This window comes from Erpetoichthys calabaricus, chromosome 1 (genome assembly GCF_900747795.2).
Source record: "Erpetoichthys calabaricus chromosome 1, fErpCal1.3, whole genome shotgun sequence".
NCBI lineage: Eukaryota > Metazoa > Chordata > Cladistia > Polypteriformes > Polypteridae > Erpetoichthys > Erpetoichthys calabaricus.
The window spans coordinates 185,826,799-185,841,945 of record NC_041394.2 but is presented as its reverse complement, the minus strand read 5'-3'; the positions used below and the strand labels follow the sequence as shown (position 1 = coordinate 185,841,945).

General features: G+C 36.7%; 2 protein-coding genes across 2 annotated transcripts in view; one reads left to right on the top strand and one right to left on the bottom strand.

Moving 5' to 3' along the window:
• The window catches only part of LOC114658053 (bcl2-associated agonist of cell death-like), a 695,521-nt gene that overhangs the window by 68,979 nt on the left and 611,395 nt on the right, over positions 1–15,147 (bottom strand). The gene's annotated exons all lie outside the window — the stretch shown is intronic.
• Positions 1–15,147, top strand: part of LOC114658016 (neutral alpha-glucosidase AB-like) — a 204,196-nt gene that overhangs the window by 12,252 nt on the left and 176,797 nt on the right. The window contains exon 2 of the mRNA XM_028810047.2: positions 10,051–13,342. Coding sequence (XP_028665880.1) covers positions 10,051–12,898 — 2,848 coding nt within the window. The 3' untranslated portion in view covers positions 12,899–13,342. Of the gene's footprint in view, positions 1–10,050 lie in introns of the transcript that reaches the window.

Here is a 15,147-nt window from a genome sequence, read left to right as displayed (position 1 = left end):
CTCCCTAAATAATAAAAACCATCATTTAAAAACTGCATTTTGTGTTTACTTGTTATATTTGACTAATGGTTAAATGTGTTTGATGATCATAAACATTTTGTGTGACAAACATGCAAAAGAATAAGAAATCAGGAAGGGGGCAAATAGTTTTTCACACCACTGTATATATATGTATATGTATATATGTATGTTTATATATATATATATATATATATATATATATATATATATATATATATATATATGTATATGTATATGTATATATATATATATATATGTATATGTATATATATATATATATATGTATATGTATATATATATATATATATGTATATATATATATATATATATGTATATATATATATATATATATATATATATGTATATATATATATATATATATGTATATATGTATTTATATATATATATATATATATATATATATATATATATATATATATATATATATATATATATATATATATATGTATATATGTATTTATATGTATATAATGTGTATGTGGGTGTATTTTGTTGCTTGTTACTTAAAGTATGTGCACAGATAAATAAAGCACTGTGTCACCTGCTACTTTTGTTGTGGCATCAATATAAAATCACTTGTAAGAGAATGCAACTGTTGCCAGCAGTCCTCCTCAGTGTTACCAGTTCTTGGGACCAGCACAAGTGTGACAGGCATGCTGTATGCACTTGCCGTCACAATTCTCAGTGGAGAGCCTTTAACTGTAGTTGGAAACAAATACATTACTCAAAACATAAGGCCATAAACTTCATAAGCGGCAGTATTCTTATGAAAAAAATTATTCATAAATGTGGCAAAACCATTAATGTTTATTAATAAAATGTAGGCAAATTCAGGAAATGATGTGTGTGTGCCAAATACATCCCACTTACACAATATGCCACCAAGGGGAATATTTTTTTTTTTATTAATTATGCCATCTGTTTTAGACAACTGGGCACTACTTTGACAGTACCACTAAGTATAATTTTTATCATCTGTTCTGTATTATATACCTTGCTTGTTTAAAAAATGAACTTGCTTACGTGTATTTTCCTAAGTTTGAGGAAGTGTTCTTATATGTTGATAACTCCACAGATTTTCAGGAAGAAGCGTTTACACCACATAATAAGTTGCTTTGTTTTAGGTCTGTGAGACTGAAGAGCTCTACTTAGTTTGGTCAGGAATGTACGGTCTACTTTATACAGAATGCTGCCACGATATACTGAAATGAGCCCACTTACAGTATATAGCCAGAGAGAGCTGCACGGCCATTATGTTATTTAGTGAAACACTTCACAGTCCAAAATCGTGACCTGTAACTCCAAAAATATTTCTGTACAGTGTTATTTTAATTGTTCATTTTGAAATTTTTCCTTTTGGACATAGCAGATCAATTATATTTTGTAGTAAACCACCTTAAAAATGTAACAAGAATAGAGTCATTACTAAAAAAAAATACACTGTTTAAAGAATAAAAAATATCTTCTGTTAAAAATACTTTTCAATTCAATTACAATTCTCTACATAATCTACTCAAGTGCAGTCATTGTAAATTTGCTACTCTGTACCATTGATGAATACAGTAATCCCTCCTCCATCGCGGGGGTTGCGTTACAGAGCCACCTGCGAAATAAGAAAATCCGCGAAGTAGAAACCATATGTTTATATGGTTATTTTTATATTGTCATGCTTGGGTCACAGATTTGCGCAGAAACACAGGAGGTTGTAGAGAGACAGGAACTTTATTCAAACACTGCAAACAAACATTTGTCTCTTTTTCAAAAGTTTAAACTGTGCTCCATGACAAGACAGAGATGACAGTTCCGTCTCACAATTAAAAGAATGCAAACATATCTTCCTCTTCAAAGGAGTGCGTGTCAGGAGCAGTGACTGTCACAGAGATAGACAGAAAAGCAAACAAATCAATAGGGCTGTTTGGCTTTTAAGTATGCGAAGCACCGCGGCACAAAGCTGTTGAAGGCGGCAGCTCACACCCCCCTCCGTCAGGAGCAGACAAAGAGAGAGAGAGACAGAGTTTGTTTTTCAATCAAAAATCAATACGTGCCCTTCGAGCTTTTAAGTATGCGAAGCACCGTGCAGCATGTCGTTTCAGGAAGCAGCTGCACAAAAGATAGCAACGTGAAGATAATCTTTCAGCATTTTTAGACGAACGTCCGTATTGTCTAGGTGTGCGAACAGCCCCCCTGCTCAATCCCCCTACGTCAGGATCAGAGAAAGTCAGCGCAAGAGAAAGAGAAAAGTAAGCTGGGTAGCTTCTCAGCCATCTGCCAATAGCGTCCCTTGTATGAAATCAACTGGGCAAACCAACTGAGGAAGCATGTACCAGAAATTAAAAGACCCATTGTCCGCAGAAACCCGCGAAGCAGCGAAAAATGCGCGATATATATTTAAATATGCTTACATATAAAATCCGCGATGGAGTGAAGCCGCGAAAGGCAAAGCGCGATATAGCGAGGGATTACTGTATACATATAGCAGAAGACAACCTATTTTAAGGTTAAAAAGGTGCATAATTCAATGGTTGCATCTTTGTTGTAAAATGAAATCTGAATAATGTAAAGCTAACAATTGTCATTTATTTAGCATCCTCTCAAATGGAAAATGTAATTTGTGGTTTGAAACCCAGCAGATGTAGCATGCACAAAAGCCAGTTGTAGTTATTAACGGTTAATATTAAATACATGACACCTACCTGTTCTTAATTTTAAAGATCTGCGTGCTCCACTGTAATAAAGAAATTTGAGTCTAGTGTGGGATGGAAACTGTCTACTAATGAGCTAACATTATCGATCCCAAAATCTATTGCACTACCCCATTACTGGTGCTAGAAACTGAGATGATCTGTGCCAGGTTTGTAATATACTTTTTCTGTGACGACTGTGACTTTTAATAAAAAATGAATTTTTGTATTAAAACCGCTATATTTTTGATGTTGTTGGCACATTTGGCTTTATCCACAGGCAGTAAATCAATAAATGAAACCTTTTTTTCTTCCTGAAGAATGTATGGTATTTCAGCAAACCATTGCTTCTCCTTCAGTACTTGGCTACAAAATGGGTTGTGCAGCTGGGAAACGTAGCACCCTTTAATTGACTGTCTTCTTGTTAGTGAAAACACAATACAGTACCTATGACACAACATTTAGATGGCCAGAATGAGAGGTGGGCCCTCCTTCAACATTTTGCAGTAAAAAAGCAGTGACTACTTAGCTAGCACATTTCCAAATAGTAACTGCCTGGTGGAGCATACAAAGCATTGCATTTTAAGTAAAACGTACATGCTACACATTTTAGCTCAATGTCACAGTAGGTGCCTTTAATCCATTATCAGTTTACTAAGAATTCAAGCCCATCCCTAATATATACATTCATATCGTACAAGGGGTGATTCAAAATTCAGAGCATGACCCATTAAGAGGAACACAAGTAAAAGCCAACAAGTTTTATTTTTCAACGTGATTACTGGAGAATGCTAATACTTTAGTAATAGCATTGAAAAGCTTTTCGGTGCCTCTCTTCTAAAACATTTTGTCTTGCATGTACAACTGCGCTTCTACAGTTGACTTGATTCCTTTATAATTGGCATAGTGTGTCGCAAAGGCTGTAGCCCTTCAGATTAGGGGAGAATAGGGTGAATGTGACATCTTCAAATTCATAGTTTTGTAAAACAATGTTTACAACCAGGACATTGTGAGTTAAGGGCATTGTGAAGAAGAAAGGGGGTTGGAATGGTTGACAGCTTTACATTGCTATTTTTCTGTGATTGATTGTTGCAAATGACATGCAAATCACCCTAATATTAAATAGGTATATGGGCTTTCTGAGGCATGTAATCAGTATGGATTGTATAATTTACATCATGAAAAAATTATACTCCATGAGCTTGCCAGTACTAGTTTGAACTTTAAATTTCTTTGGTGTAATAGAATCGATATGCTTCCAGTTATTTGATTGAGTTTGGACTGGTGGTTCATTTCAAGAGTCCAAATACTGGACCCCCAAGGACACTGATCTTGTTCTTGTTCAATTGAATCCAGCTTCCTTATAAATAATTCTTAGTGTTTAGTATCTAATGCAGTATCAGTCATTGAGTCTCAGTTGCAATTCACTAGACAGTGACCATGCTTTAAGTCATTGATGTCAAAGACAGGCCAAACTGCTGCATTTTCTTTGACATTGGCATTTGAAGGCAACTGGTCCTGGTACACAGGAACTAATCTTTAGTCAGTTACAAAACCACCACTGTAGAATTTTAGCATCAAAACCTTCTGATTTCCTTCTGTATCAATATATTTAGTTTGGATACACATTTTGCTAACTATTAAGAAGGAAAAGATAACATGTTAGGGCATTTTTTTAATCTTAATTCAGTTAGTTGCAAAACATTTGATGATTTTCTCCTAGTATTGTTTTTTGAATACTGAAAAAACATTTATAAATTTAGAGTTGGAATAAAGGGAGGCTAAGAAAGGAGAATGTAATCAGTATCTTGTGTGCACCCTGAGAGGGGCTTGCTGCTCTGCAAGGTAAGTACTGTCACAGTTAAGCATCCATATCTGCCATTGATTGACCAAGATTTCCTTTATTGCAGTGTTAGAATACTGGACCAGACGATATACTTGGCATGGTCCTTAAAGCTTGTGCCGAGCAGTTGGCAGGAGTCTTTACTAACTTATTTAATCTGTCACTGATACAGACCACCATTCCCCCTGTCATAAGTTGGCTACTATCATTCCTGTCCCTAAAAAGTTAGTCATTGATGACCTTAATAACTACAGACTGATTGCATTGACATCATGAAATCATGCAGCAATCATGAAATATTTTAAGAGACTTATAGGCCAGCACATTAAATCCAGCCTCCCTCCCACCTTCTGCCCTCACCAGTTTCCTTATAAATCAAGTAGATGCAGGAAAGACGCCATCAGTACAGCCCTCCATACAGTGATGAGCCATCTGGAACACTTAATTACATCATCCATAGCATACTAATCGATAAGCTGTATAACCTGAACTTTTGCCCCTCCTTCTGCGCTTGGATAATGTGTTTCCTCACTGGCTGCCCACAAACTGTCACCCCCTCTATACATCAATGGGGACCTGGTGGAGAGGGTCACTTCCTTTTAGTTCTTGGGAACTTACATTTCTGAAAACCTGTCCTGGACAGCAAACACTCTGGTGGTGGTCTAAAAGTCTTAGCAACGACTACTTTTCCTGAGACTTCTTTGGAAAGTGGAAATGAAGGAGAAGCTGCTGTTGACCTACTAATGCTCAACTATCAAGAGTGTTTTAGCATACTACTTTTCAACATGATATGTTGGATGTACAGCAGCAGACAGGAAAGCTCTGCAGAGGTTAATATCCATGGCAAAGAAAATCATTGGCTGCTCTCTGCTGTCCTTGGAATATTGTATATCTACAGTGCCCAGTGTTCCTCAGAGCCAGAAAAATCATTAAAGACCCTTTCCATCCTGGCCAATCATTTATCATACTACTGCCCTCTGGTATGCAGTACAATAGCATTAAAAGTACAACAGAAAGATTTGCAGATAGTTTTTATCCCTGAGCCATCAGAATTTGATATTTTAAGAACTCATAGAACTGTTACAATTTTCTTTTCTCCAGTATGTATTGTGATTACTTTAGTGAATAATAATTTCCTGTCCCTTATTTATTCATGAAGGGTATTTATTTGTCATAGGATGTGTGCTTTTTATATTATTTGTTCGTCATTGTTTGATGTGCTTGCACTGTTTACAGTTGTAGCTTTTACAATTTCATTGTACTGGTACAATGACAATAAAGGCTTCCTTCTTCCAAAGAAATTGTTGCTTGTAATTCCAATGACCTGTGCTTGCCTTCTGCCCCAGCTCTCTCAGAGATGACAACAGACAGTGGGAGCATTTCCCTGAGTAATTCCTTGCTGGTGGCAGAAGTGTTGTACTTGAAATGAGGGAACCTTTCATGAATAGTCATTGGTTTGTAGGCTTCCACATTAACTTGGGTTGTAGCTCTGTCCTGCTGCTAAAAACTATAACACTCACTGACCCCTCATCTCCAATAGATTTGTGACAGGTATATGAGTAACTTGAAACATACACTGTTCTACAATGACAGCTGGATAATATTCTTTAAAATGGCCAGGTAAAATACTTAAGTTTTAAGATGTTATTTTAGTAAGTCAATTTATGTGGCGAGTTGTTTATTTTTTCAACTTAATTGAATTCTTACCCATTTACGTTATTTGTAATAAACGTTTTATTATTTTTATTAGTTGTACTCTTCTTGTGACCTCACTGTCCAGTTAATCCACTATGTGTTGATGTTTAATAAATTATTAAAAATACGGTATCCCATACATTTTTTCACTATTTAGATCTTTGTTTTTCTATTGAGGTTAAGTTTTCTCTCGCTTTTCTTTTTTTAACTTGTTAATCGTTCTTTAATATTTTAGAAAACATAGGCCTATTTGAGGGCTAAGATATGATTTGTATCATTCAGTTTTAATATTTCCCCCTACATTTTCTGTTTATAATCGGCATCTTTTATTTAATTGTATTTACAATAATTATTGAGTCAAAAATATTGTTGACATTTCTTTTTTGTAGATGACTCACTATTCAGAATGAGAATAGGATGGGTGGAACAAATGTTCCATTCAGACTTAAACTATTAAACCCAGGGAGTAGAGATACTATTTAGTAGATATACTAGTATTTGGTGTAAATAAAGCTTGTATGGTTTTATCATGTTAGCAGTTGTCAAAAGGATTGCCTTCAGAGTTCACACCAAGCCAAAATGAAATACTGCAAGAGTTGAGAGGTATTACTAGTTGTTTGCCCATGATTCTAAAATTGGATTAAGTGGGGTCAATAGGTGGATGAACAGGTGAATAAATCACTTACTGAAAAAGTGGATAATTACAGGGGAAACATTTTTTTCTAAACCTGCTTTACTCCATCCCCAACTTGCTATTTTTTGCAACAACCTGTCAGAAGTGTTTTTAAATTACATTTTCTAATCCTTTCCCCATACATTTCTTAGACTTCCCAATATACCTTGACTAGCTCTCTCGCCACCTCTTATTACCTGTTCCTGAAAACAACTTTTTGTAAAGGACTTACACTCCAGTGAATCACATTTTCCTTTCCATACTAGTATCAACATATATCTTCACAGTTATGTTGCAAGAGTCTGTCAACAGCCCTCAATATTTCTAACACAACAAACATTTTAAAAATCTGTACTGTATGAATTCTTTCACATTATATCCATTCATTTTCTGAACTTTCTTATTACAGTTTAGTTTTGTAACATGAACCTGTCCAGGAAACATCAAGCAGAAAGTAGAAGTCTTGAAAGGGATTTTTTCTTATTTTAATGTCATTATATTGTGGCATACATACCTACCTTATTCATAAAGAGACTGTTAAATCATTCCCAATTATGTTAAAATGTTTCTTTGTGATGTGAGAGGAATCCAGAATTTTCAGGTAAAATCCATGCAAGGAAAGAAAAGGCTTATAAAATGGGTTAATCAAAGTAAAATATGTAATGAAAAAAGACTTGTGCTATAAAACCTATACTTTTGGCAGTAATAATTATTTTCACCTGTAGTTTTTATTAATTTAGTATGCTAGGCAAATTTATATCAGACCTGCATTGCTATTTTAGACTAATGCTTATTTTTTCATGGCACATACTTGTGTCAGTTGTTTTGATAAGAGGTTATTTTTTTGTGCATGGTATGTTATATTATTAACAAGGGCATGGATGCCAAAAAATTCAATAATTTATAATGAAAATCTTGTACATCAGTTCATGTAGTATGACATCAGCACTTCATACAAATGAAATGTGTCACTACTTCCTATTAGATCTTGGCTGCTACAGACTTTTTCCATTATCAACTGTTTCCAGCCTTGAATTTATCTTTAAAAGCACTGTGATTCTTGAAAATCACAACTTTGTAGAAATCAGGACTTCTTCCAAGCACTTACTGCGTGAAACTGTTCTTAAAACTAACCCTTTATTTTCTTCTCTGCTGCAGAAATTCTCTATCATACCTTAAATATCTTTTTTTTTTTTAATTACTTCAGCTTACTTTGTTATGGTATTTGTAATAAAAGAATCTATGGAGGCAAGCTTGTCAATATAAGATCATTTTCCAGAAGACTTCTGTTTATTAACAGAATGCTTTTTTTGTGTTGTTTCATTTTGCCTATATATGTTACAAATACAAACTTCAGAACTTAAAAGGTACTTTTTCGCCTATAATGGCAAAAGATATACAGTATATGCAACTGCTATTGATGCCCAGGTTTTAGTAGATGCAATTAAATGAACTACTGAAGATTTCAAAATATGCTAACTTGATTTTAATAAGCTCATAGCTAACAAAAGAACATTTTCAAAGACAATACTAGACTACTTGTCTCTTTAATTTGTAAACTTTTCTATTAGCATCAAGTCAGTTTTTAAAGTTAATATGTTATGACGAGGTGTAGATCAATAAATGTTAATAAATGGAAACAAATGTAACACATATTTAATTCTCAATTATACAAGTAGATCTCAAAAAATTTCAATCTTTAGACTAAATAATTTCACACATTGAGAAAAAAAACAAAATTTGATTTCCAAAACTGATTTTAAGAGATTTAGACTTTTTGCTATTTTTTTTTTTATTTCAATACTGATATTGCTTTGTGAAGAAGCAAATATGCACACTAACTAAAGCACACAGTTAACACAAACAGCTGCAAAATGTGTTTTACATCTTTATTAAGATTGGCTTACACATCAGATCACACAAAATATACACATTCTTTCCATTAGTGTGCGTTTTATTTCAACTGTTGTTCTCTTTCTAAATGACCACTTAGTAAGGCTTTAGTTTCAATTTTTCTGTTTTGGGGCAATATTATTTTTCATTTGATTTATTTTGGGGTCATTTCTGATATTGTCCTTAATGTACTGAGTTAACAATACAGTATGTGCTAAGTTGTTGGAGCCTCACAATTGTTCCTCCATTTGGAGCAAAATATATTCAGTGCAATTTCTGTTGACAACACCACCATATGGTCTGCTTAAGCCCATTGTGTTACACTTCATTTCTACCTTCATGAGGGAGAAAGATCCACATGTGCTTGTTCTGCCACTATTCTAGTTTACAAAACCCATGTAGTACACTTTTTGGCCAGAATATCTTCTTTAGTAGGCTTTTTCAATCTTTGAATTTGTTATTCATTTTGGCTTGTTATATGCAGTTATCCTTCCTTATGCCTTTTAGAATGATTAGTTTCTTTAAGGTAGCCATGTGCAGCCATATTACTCCTGGTGTCAAACTGAGTCTAACTGCAAAGTTACCTTTAATGCTTTTTATCTCAGGTATAAATGTTTATTTAGAGCTGTGGTTAAACTGTAAGTGACTTTTGATATACAGTACTCAGCAACATATAATTTAGTAGTGAGTAAATTAGTGTCATATTTTTGGCATTAATATTTTGTAATATATCTTTCATGGAGAAAATGCATATTTGCATGCTGGTTGGCAAATACCGACAATGTCTTGTGAAAGTTATGTCTTTGTGGAAAAATATAACAAATAATCATAGCTGTGGCTTTAAAGGAAGAGCAGAAGAGATGCAATTACTATTTTGTGTATGTTGGGCAAAATTTTACTAACAGCAAAGGTGTAAAACTCTGTATACTTTTGGTAAAGTGTTCTTGCTACCATTGTTTAAACAATTAAAAAAACAAGTTTTTAACGCATAACATTTATAGTTTATATAAAAAAGTACATTAAATGGTCAAGTTTTATATTGTCTTTAGGCATGTGTCATAAGTATCCATGAAGCCAGCACATTTATTAAAACAGTTGGATGTTATCTGTTGAGTGCGGATAGATCTGTGTACTTTTAATTGCATTATGAAAAACATACAACTCATGTGAAAATTTTCATCCTCTTTTTAATTATTTATTTTTTTTTGTTTGGTTCATTTAAGCCCACAGGAATTGGCTCAGGAGATCAAGGCCTTCATCACTGGGGTGGATCCTTTACATGGAAACAAGCTGACAGTTAAGGACCATGCAAAGTGTGCTATCCTACTCCTGCGCAGTGTGCCAGCTTGTCGAGGTGCAGTGCTGGAGCACCTCCGCAGTGTGTTTGATGAATATGTTGGGGGTTATGTTGTAGAACTAGACTGTGAACAGGCAAATGGAGGTGGAGGTGGTAGTATTGGAATACCTGCATTAGATGATGTTATCCAAGAGATCCACAATGTACTTTCAGAATTTGTTCGTATTAATCCCAAGGCCTGGGCCCCTTTACTGTCTGCCTGGTCCATTGATCTGATGGGTCAGCTAAGCAGCAAATATGCAGGAAGGCATGGTGTTCCCCATGCAGCCAGTCTTAATGAACTTCTACAGCTATGGATGTCCTGTATGGCCACTAGGACTTTGATGGAGATTTACATCCAGTGCCTCTCATCTATGATCAGCACTTGCCCTGATGCTTGTGTAGATGCCTTGCTTAACACTTCAGTCCAACATTCTCCACACTTCGACTGGGTAGTGGCTCACATTGGCTCGTCTTTTCCAAATACTATAATTAGCCGTGTTTTGTCTTGTGGACTAAAGGACTTTTGTGCTCATGGTGCCACCCCTGTAGACATGCTTTTTCCTACAGCAGCTGATAAGCGTATACCTAAGATTGCCTCTGTGGTTGGAATTCTGGGGCACTTAGCCTCACGGCATGCGGACAGCATTAAGCAAGAGCTCCTGAAAATGTTTCATGAAAGCTTAGGATCTTCACGGGAACCACATCAAAAAGCTACTGTCCCTTTTTTACTTCAGTTAGCAGTAATGTCTCCAGCTCTTCTAGGCACCATTACAGTAGAACTTATAGATTCTCTCAAACCTCCTGTTCTTAACCAGCTCCAGCAGCTGTTTTCAACAATGTCACGAGAAGATCTAGAGAACATGGTCAGCCTTATTGTTCATTTAATTTGCCAAACATCAGTAGGAGCTTATCGAATCCTTCAGTTCCTTGTCAACACTGCTATGCCTGCTTCAGTTATTACAACACCTGGTCTTTCAGTTCATGACAGTGTCAGAGAAGCCTGTGATCGAATTATTCAGCTGCTTCTGCTGAATTTACAAAAACTGGTCTATAACTTGGGTGACCCATCTCCAGCAGTCATTCCTTTTTTGGATGAATTGAAAGGGCAAGTGAGGGAGCTTTGCATGGAGACTTTGCGACTGGAGAGAAAGCGCTATCTTTGGCAGCATCAGCTTTTAGGGCTGTTATCAGTGTATAGCAGCCCTAGCTGTGCAACAGATGCTTTGTGCTATATGCTTACTTTGGCAAAATCACAGGAAGAACTTAGCTTGGCTGCCCAGCTGCATGCAGTCCTGTCATCTTCAATGACGAAACTCATTCCTGACACTGTTAAAAAATGTATAGCCCAGATCCATGCCCAAAGCTTATCTGACCAACATCTAGTCCAGCTGCTCAGTAATCTAGCTATGCTGGTGCAGTGGGACAAGCAAGAACAGATTAAAGAGGACCCTGCTTCAGTTAGTGTGCAAGTGTCTCGTGTTGTTTCTTGTCACTTGCATGAATTTAGCCCCTTACTACTTTATGATAATCCTTTAGTATCTGAAGCAGCAGCATCTCTGCTTTCTGTTGCTTGCCTTCCAAAGGCAATCTGTCCAGCACATCTATTAAATATTATCAGGGCTGCTGTTGGGCATTTTTTTCTGTCACTTCATGGTAAAATGAAAGAAAATGATAATCTAGAAAGCAGTAGAAGTATCCGAGCCATTGGCTATTCGATTACACTTTTGTCCCGTCTCAGTTCTATGTCATCCCTGACCCTTAAGGCTGTCCTTCAGCAACTTGTAGAGGGTGCTCTTCACAGGAGAAATGTGGAAATGTTTGGAGGAAAGGATGACAACCTGACTTATGGGTATGGGGATGAAACCTCATTGGAAGACATGAAAACCTCTTTGCTTGATATTAATTGTACATTTGGGACTGCCGTCAATTTTTCAGGGAGTGTGTGGTCTGTATTTCATGCGGGGGTTATTGGTAGAGGGCTGAAGCCTGCTCAGGTCAGCTCTAACTATGAACAATCAGTGGTTCTCTATAATATTAATTACTTTATGAATGTTGTTACACAGTGTTGTACTGGAGGAAAATATGCTAGTCTGGAAGAGAGTCAGCCAAGCATAGTGCCTATCAACCCTGAAGCAGCCAAAATGGTAGCAGTGGTCCTGGTTGAAAATGTCTGCCCAGATATGTCCAACAGTGAGCTTCCTTGGCCTCCAGAGGAACACACTAAAACCACTGTAGAGCGTGATATCTTGATTCGCAAACATTTTGAAGATAACCCTCTGCTTTTTCAGCTTCTGTCTTTAGTGGCCACAGGGCGACCAGCCCTTTGCTACTGTTCTGTTGTTCTACGTGGTCTCCTGGCCACACTTTTAGCCCACTGGGAGAGCTCTAGAGAAACTCTGGCTTCTAGTTCACCCTGGCAGCTTCAGGCTTCATGTGCACTTATTGCTTGTATGGGGGAGGGACAACTTCTGCCACCAGTACTTAGCAATATTCATGAAATCTTTCATTATCTTACCCCCTTTGAAGTACATCTTTTGCTTCTGAGTGTCTGGGAGTACATGAAAGACAATAGTCCTCTTCCTCAAAAATTTACCTTCAGTGCAGAAAAAGGACTTTTTTACAGAGACTTCTCACGGGATGGAGACATTTCTAAATATCTGAGTGTGCTGTACAGCATCTTGCATAGAAATATTGATCGTCTTGGACATTTATGTGGCCGTTTCCAGTTGTGAAAGACTTGATTATTATAAAAGTGCGGTGTTACGAAAAACACTTCTTGCATTTGATCATCAATGTTCTACAGAGTCTGTTTTTCAAAATCTGTCATGTACGCATCAGATCTACACATTAATTTATTACAAGGGAAAAAGAATTCTACTTTTTATCCAAGCATGGGATTTTTACAAAAAATATTTTGTCCTCTGCATTTGCTCCCACATTTTCTCTAATATCCCTTCAAAACTGAATTTAAAGTTAATCTTACTGCTGTGTATTAAAATAGTACTGTCACTTGTCCAGGAGAAGAAAACTGATTCCATTGTATATTGTATAGTTAAAATAACTGACTACAAAAATGGCTGAACAGACTCACTTGCTGTTTGCTGCACCTGGAGATCTTTTGACTATGGAAGTCAGAAAGTAAGCAATTTTTACTTTTTTACAGTATGTGTGACAAACTAGAAGATGAATTTGGTTGTATTATTAAGCCATATTAAATTTTTTGTAAAGCATTAAAAGTAGTAACAGACAAATAATTTGCTTTTCCATTTGTTGGTACAAAAGCATAATCTCTTTTTATCAAGACATTTTCTCTTGATAAGTTCCCTACTGTTTATAATTTTCATGTAGACTGTGTACCCTTTTGACATTTTGCTGCAATATCTGATATATTTCATTGTCATATAGAATATATTTTCACTTTTTATATACAGGGCTGTAATTAAAAAGTAAAACACAATGTGCCCCATTCATCATTTCAATTCAAGGAAACTTCCATCTCCTATATAATAATTGGTTTGTGAAAACAAATGTCAAATAACTTAATAAATTTTAAACTGCTTATTACAATAAATTTTGGACCATTTACAGTGCATCCGGAAAGTATTCACAGCGCATCACTTTTTCCACATTTTGTTATGTTACAGCCTTATTCCAAAATGGATTAAATTCATTTTTTTCCTCAGAATTCTACACACAACACCCCATAATGACAACATGAAAAAAGTTTACTTGAGGTTTTTGCAAATTTATTAAAAATAAAAAAAATTTAGAAAGCACATGTACATAAGTATTCACAGCCTTTGCCATGAAGCTCAAAATTGAGCTCAGGTGCATCCGGTTTCCCCTGATCATGCTTGAGATGTTTTTGCAGCTTAATTGGAGTCCACCTGTGGTAAATTCAGTTGACTGGACATGATTTGGAAAGGCACACACCTGTCTATATAAGGTCCCACAGTTGACAGTTCATGTCAGAATACAAACCAAGCATGAAGACAAAGGAATTGTCTGTAGACATCCGAGACAGGATTGTCTCGAGGCACATATCTGGGGAAGGTTACAGAAAAATTTCTGCTGCTTTGAAGGTCCCAATGAGCACAGTGGCCTCCATCATCCGTAAGTGGAAGAAGTTCGAAACCACCAGGACTCTTCTTAGAGCTGGCCGGCCATCTAAACTGAGTGATCGGGGGAGAAGGGCCTTAGTCAGGGAGGTGACCAAGAACCCGATGGTCACTCTGTCAGATCTCCAGAGGTCCTATGTGGAGAAAGGAGAACCTTCCAGAAGGGCAACCATCTCTGCAGCAATCCACCAATCAGGCCTGTATGGTAGAGTGGCCAGACGGAAGCCACTCCTTAGTAAAAGGCACATGGCAGCCCGCCTGGAGTTTGCCAAAAACAACCTGAAGGACGCTCAGACCATGAGAAAGAAAATTCTCCTGTCTGATGAGACAAAGCTTGGACTTTTTGGTGTGAACGCCAGGCGTCACGTTTGGAGGAAACCTGGCACCATCCCTACAGTGAAGCATGGTGGTGGCAGCATCATGCTGTGAGGATGTTTTTCAGCGGCAGGAACTGGGAGACTAGTCAGGATAAAGGGAAAGATGACTGCAGCAATGTACAGAGACATCCTGGATGAAAACCTGCTCCAGAACGCTCTTGCCCTCAGACTGGGGCGACGGTTCATCTTTCAGCAGGACAACGACCCTAAGCACACAGCCAAGATTTCAAAGGAGTGGCTTCAGGACAACTCTGTGAATGTCCTTGAGTGGCCCAGCCAGAGCCCAGACTTGAATCCGATTGAACATCTCTGGAGAGATCTTAAAATGGCTGTGCACCGTCACTTCCCATCCAACCTGATGGAGCTTGAGAGGTGCTGCAAAGAGGAATGGGTGAAACTGGCCAACGATAGGTGTGCCAAGCTTGCAGAATCATATTCAACAAGACTTGAGGCTGTAATTGCTGCCAAAGGTGCATCGACAAAGTA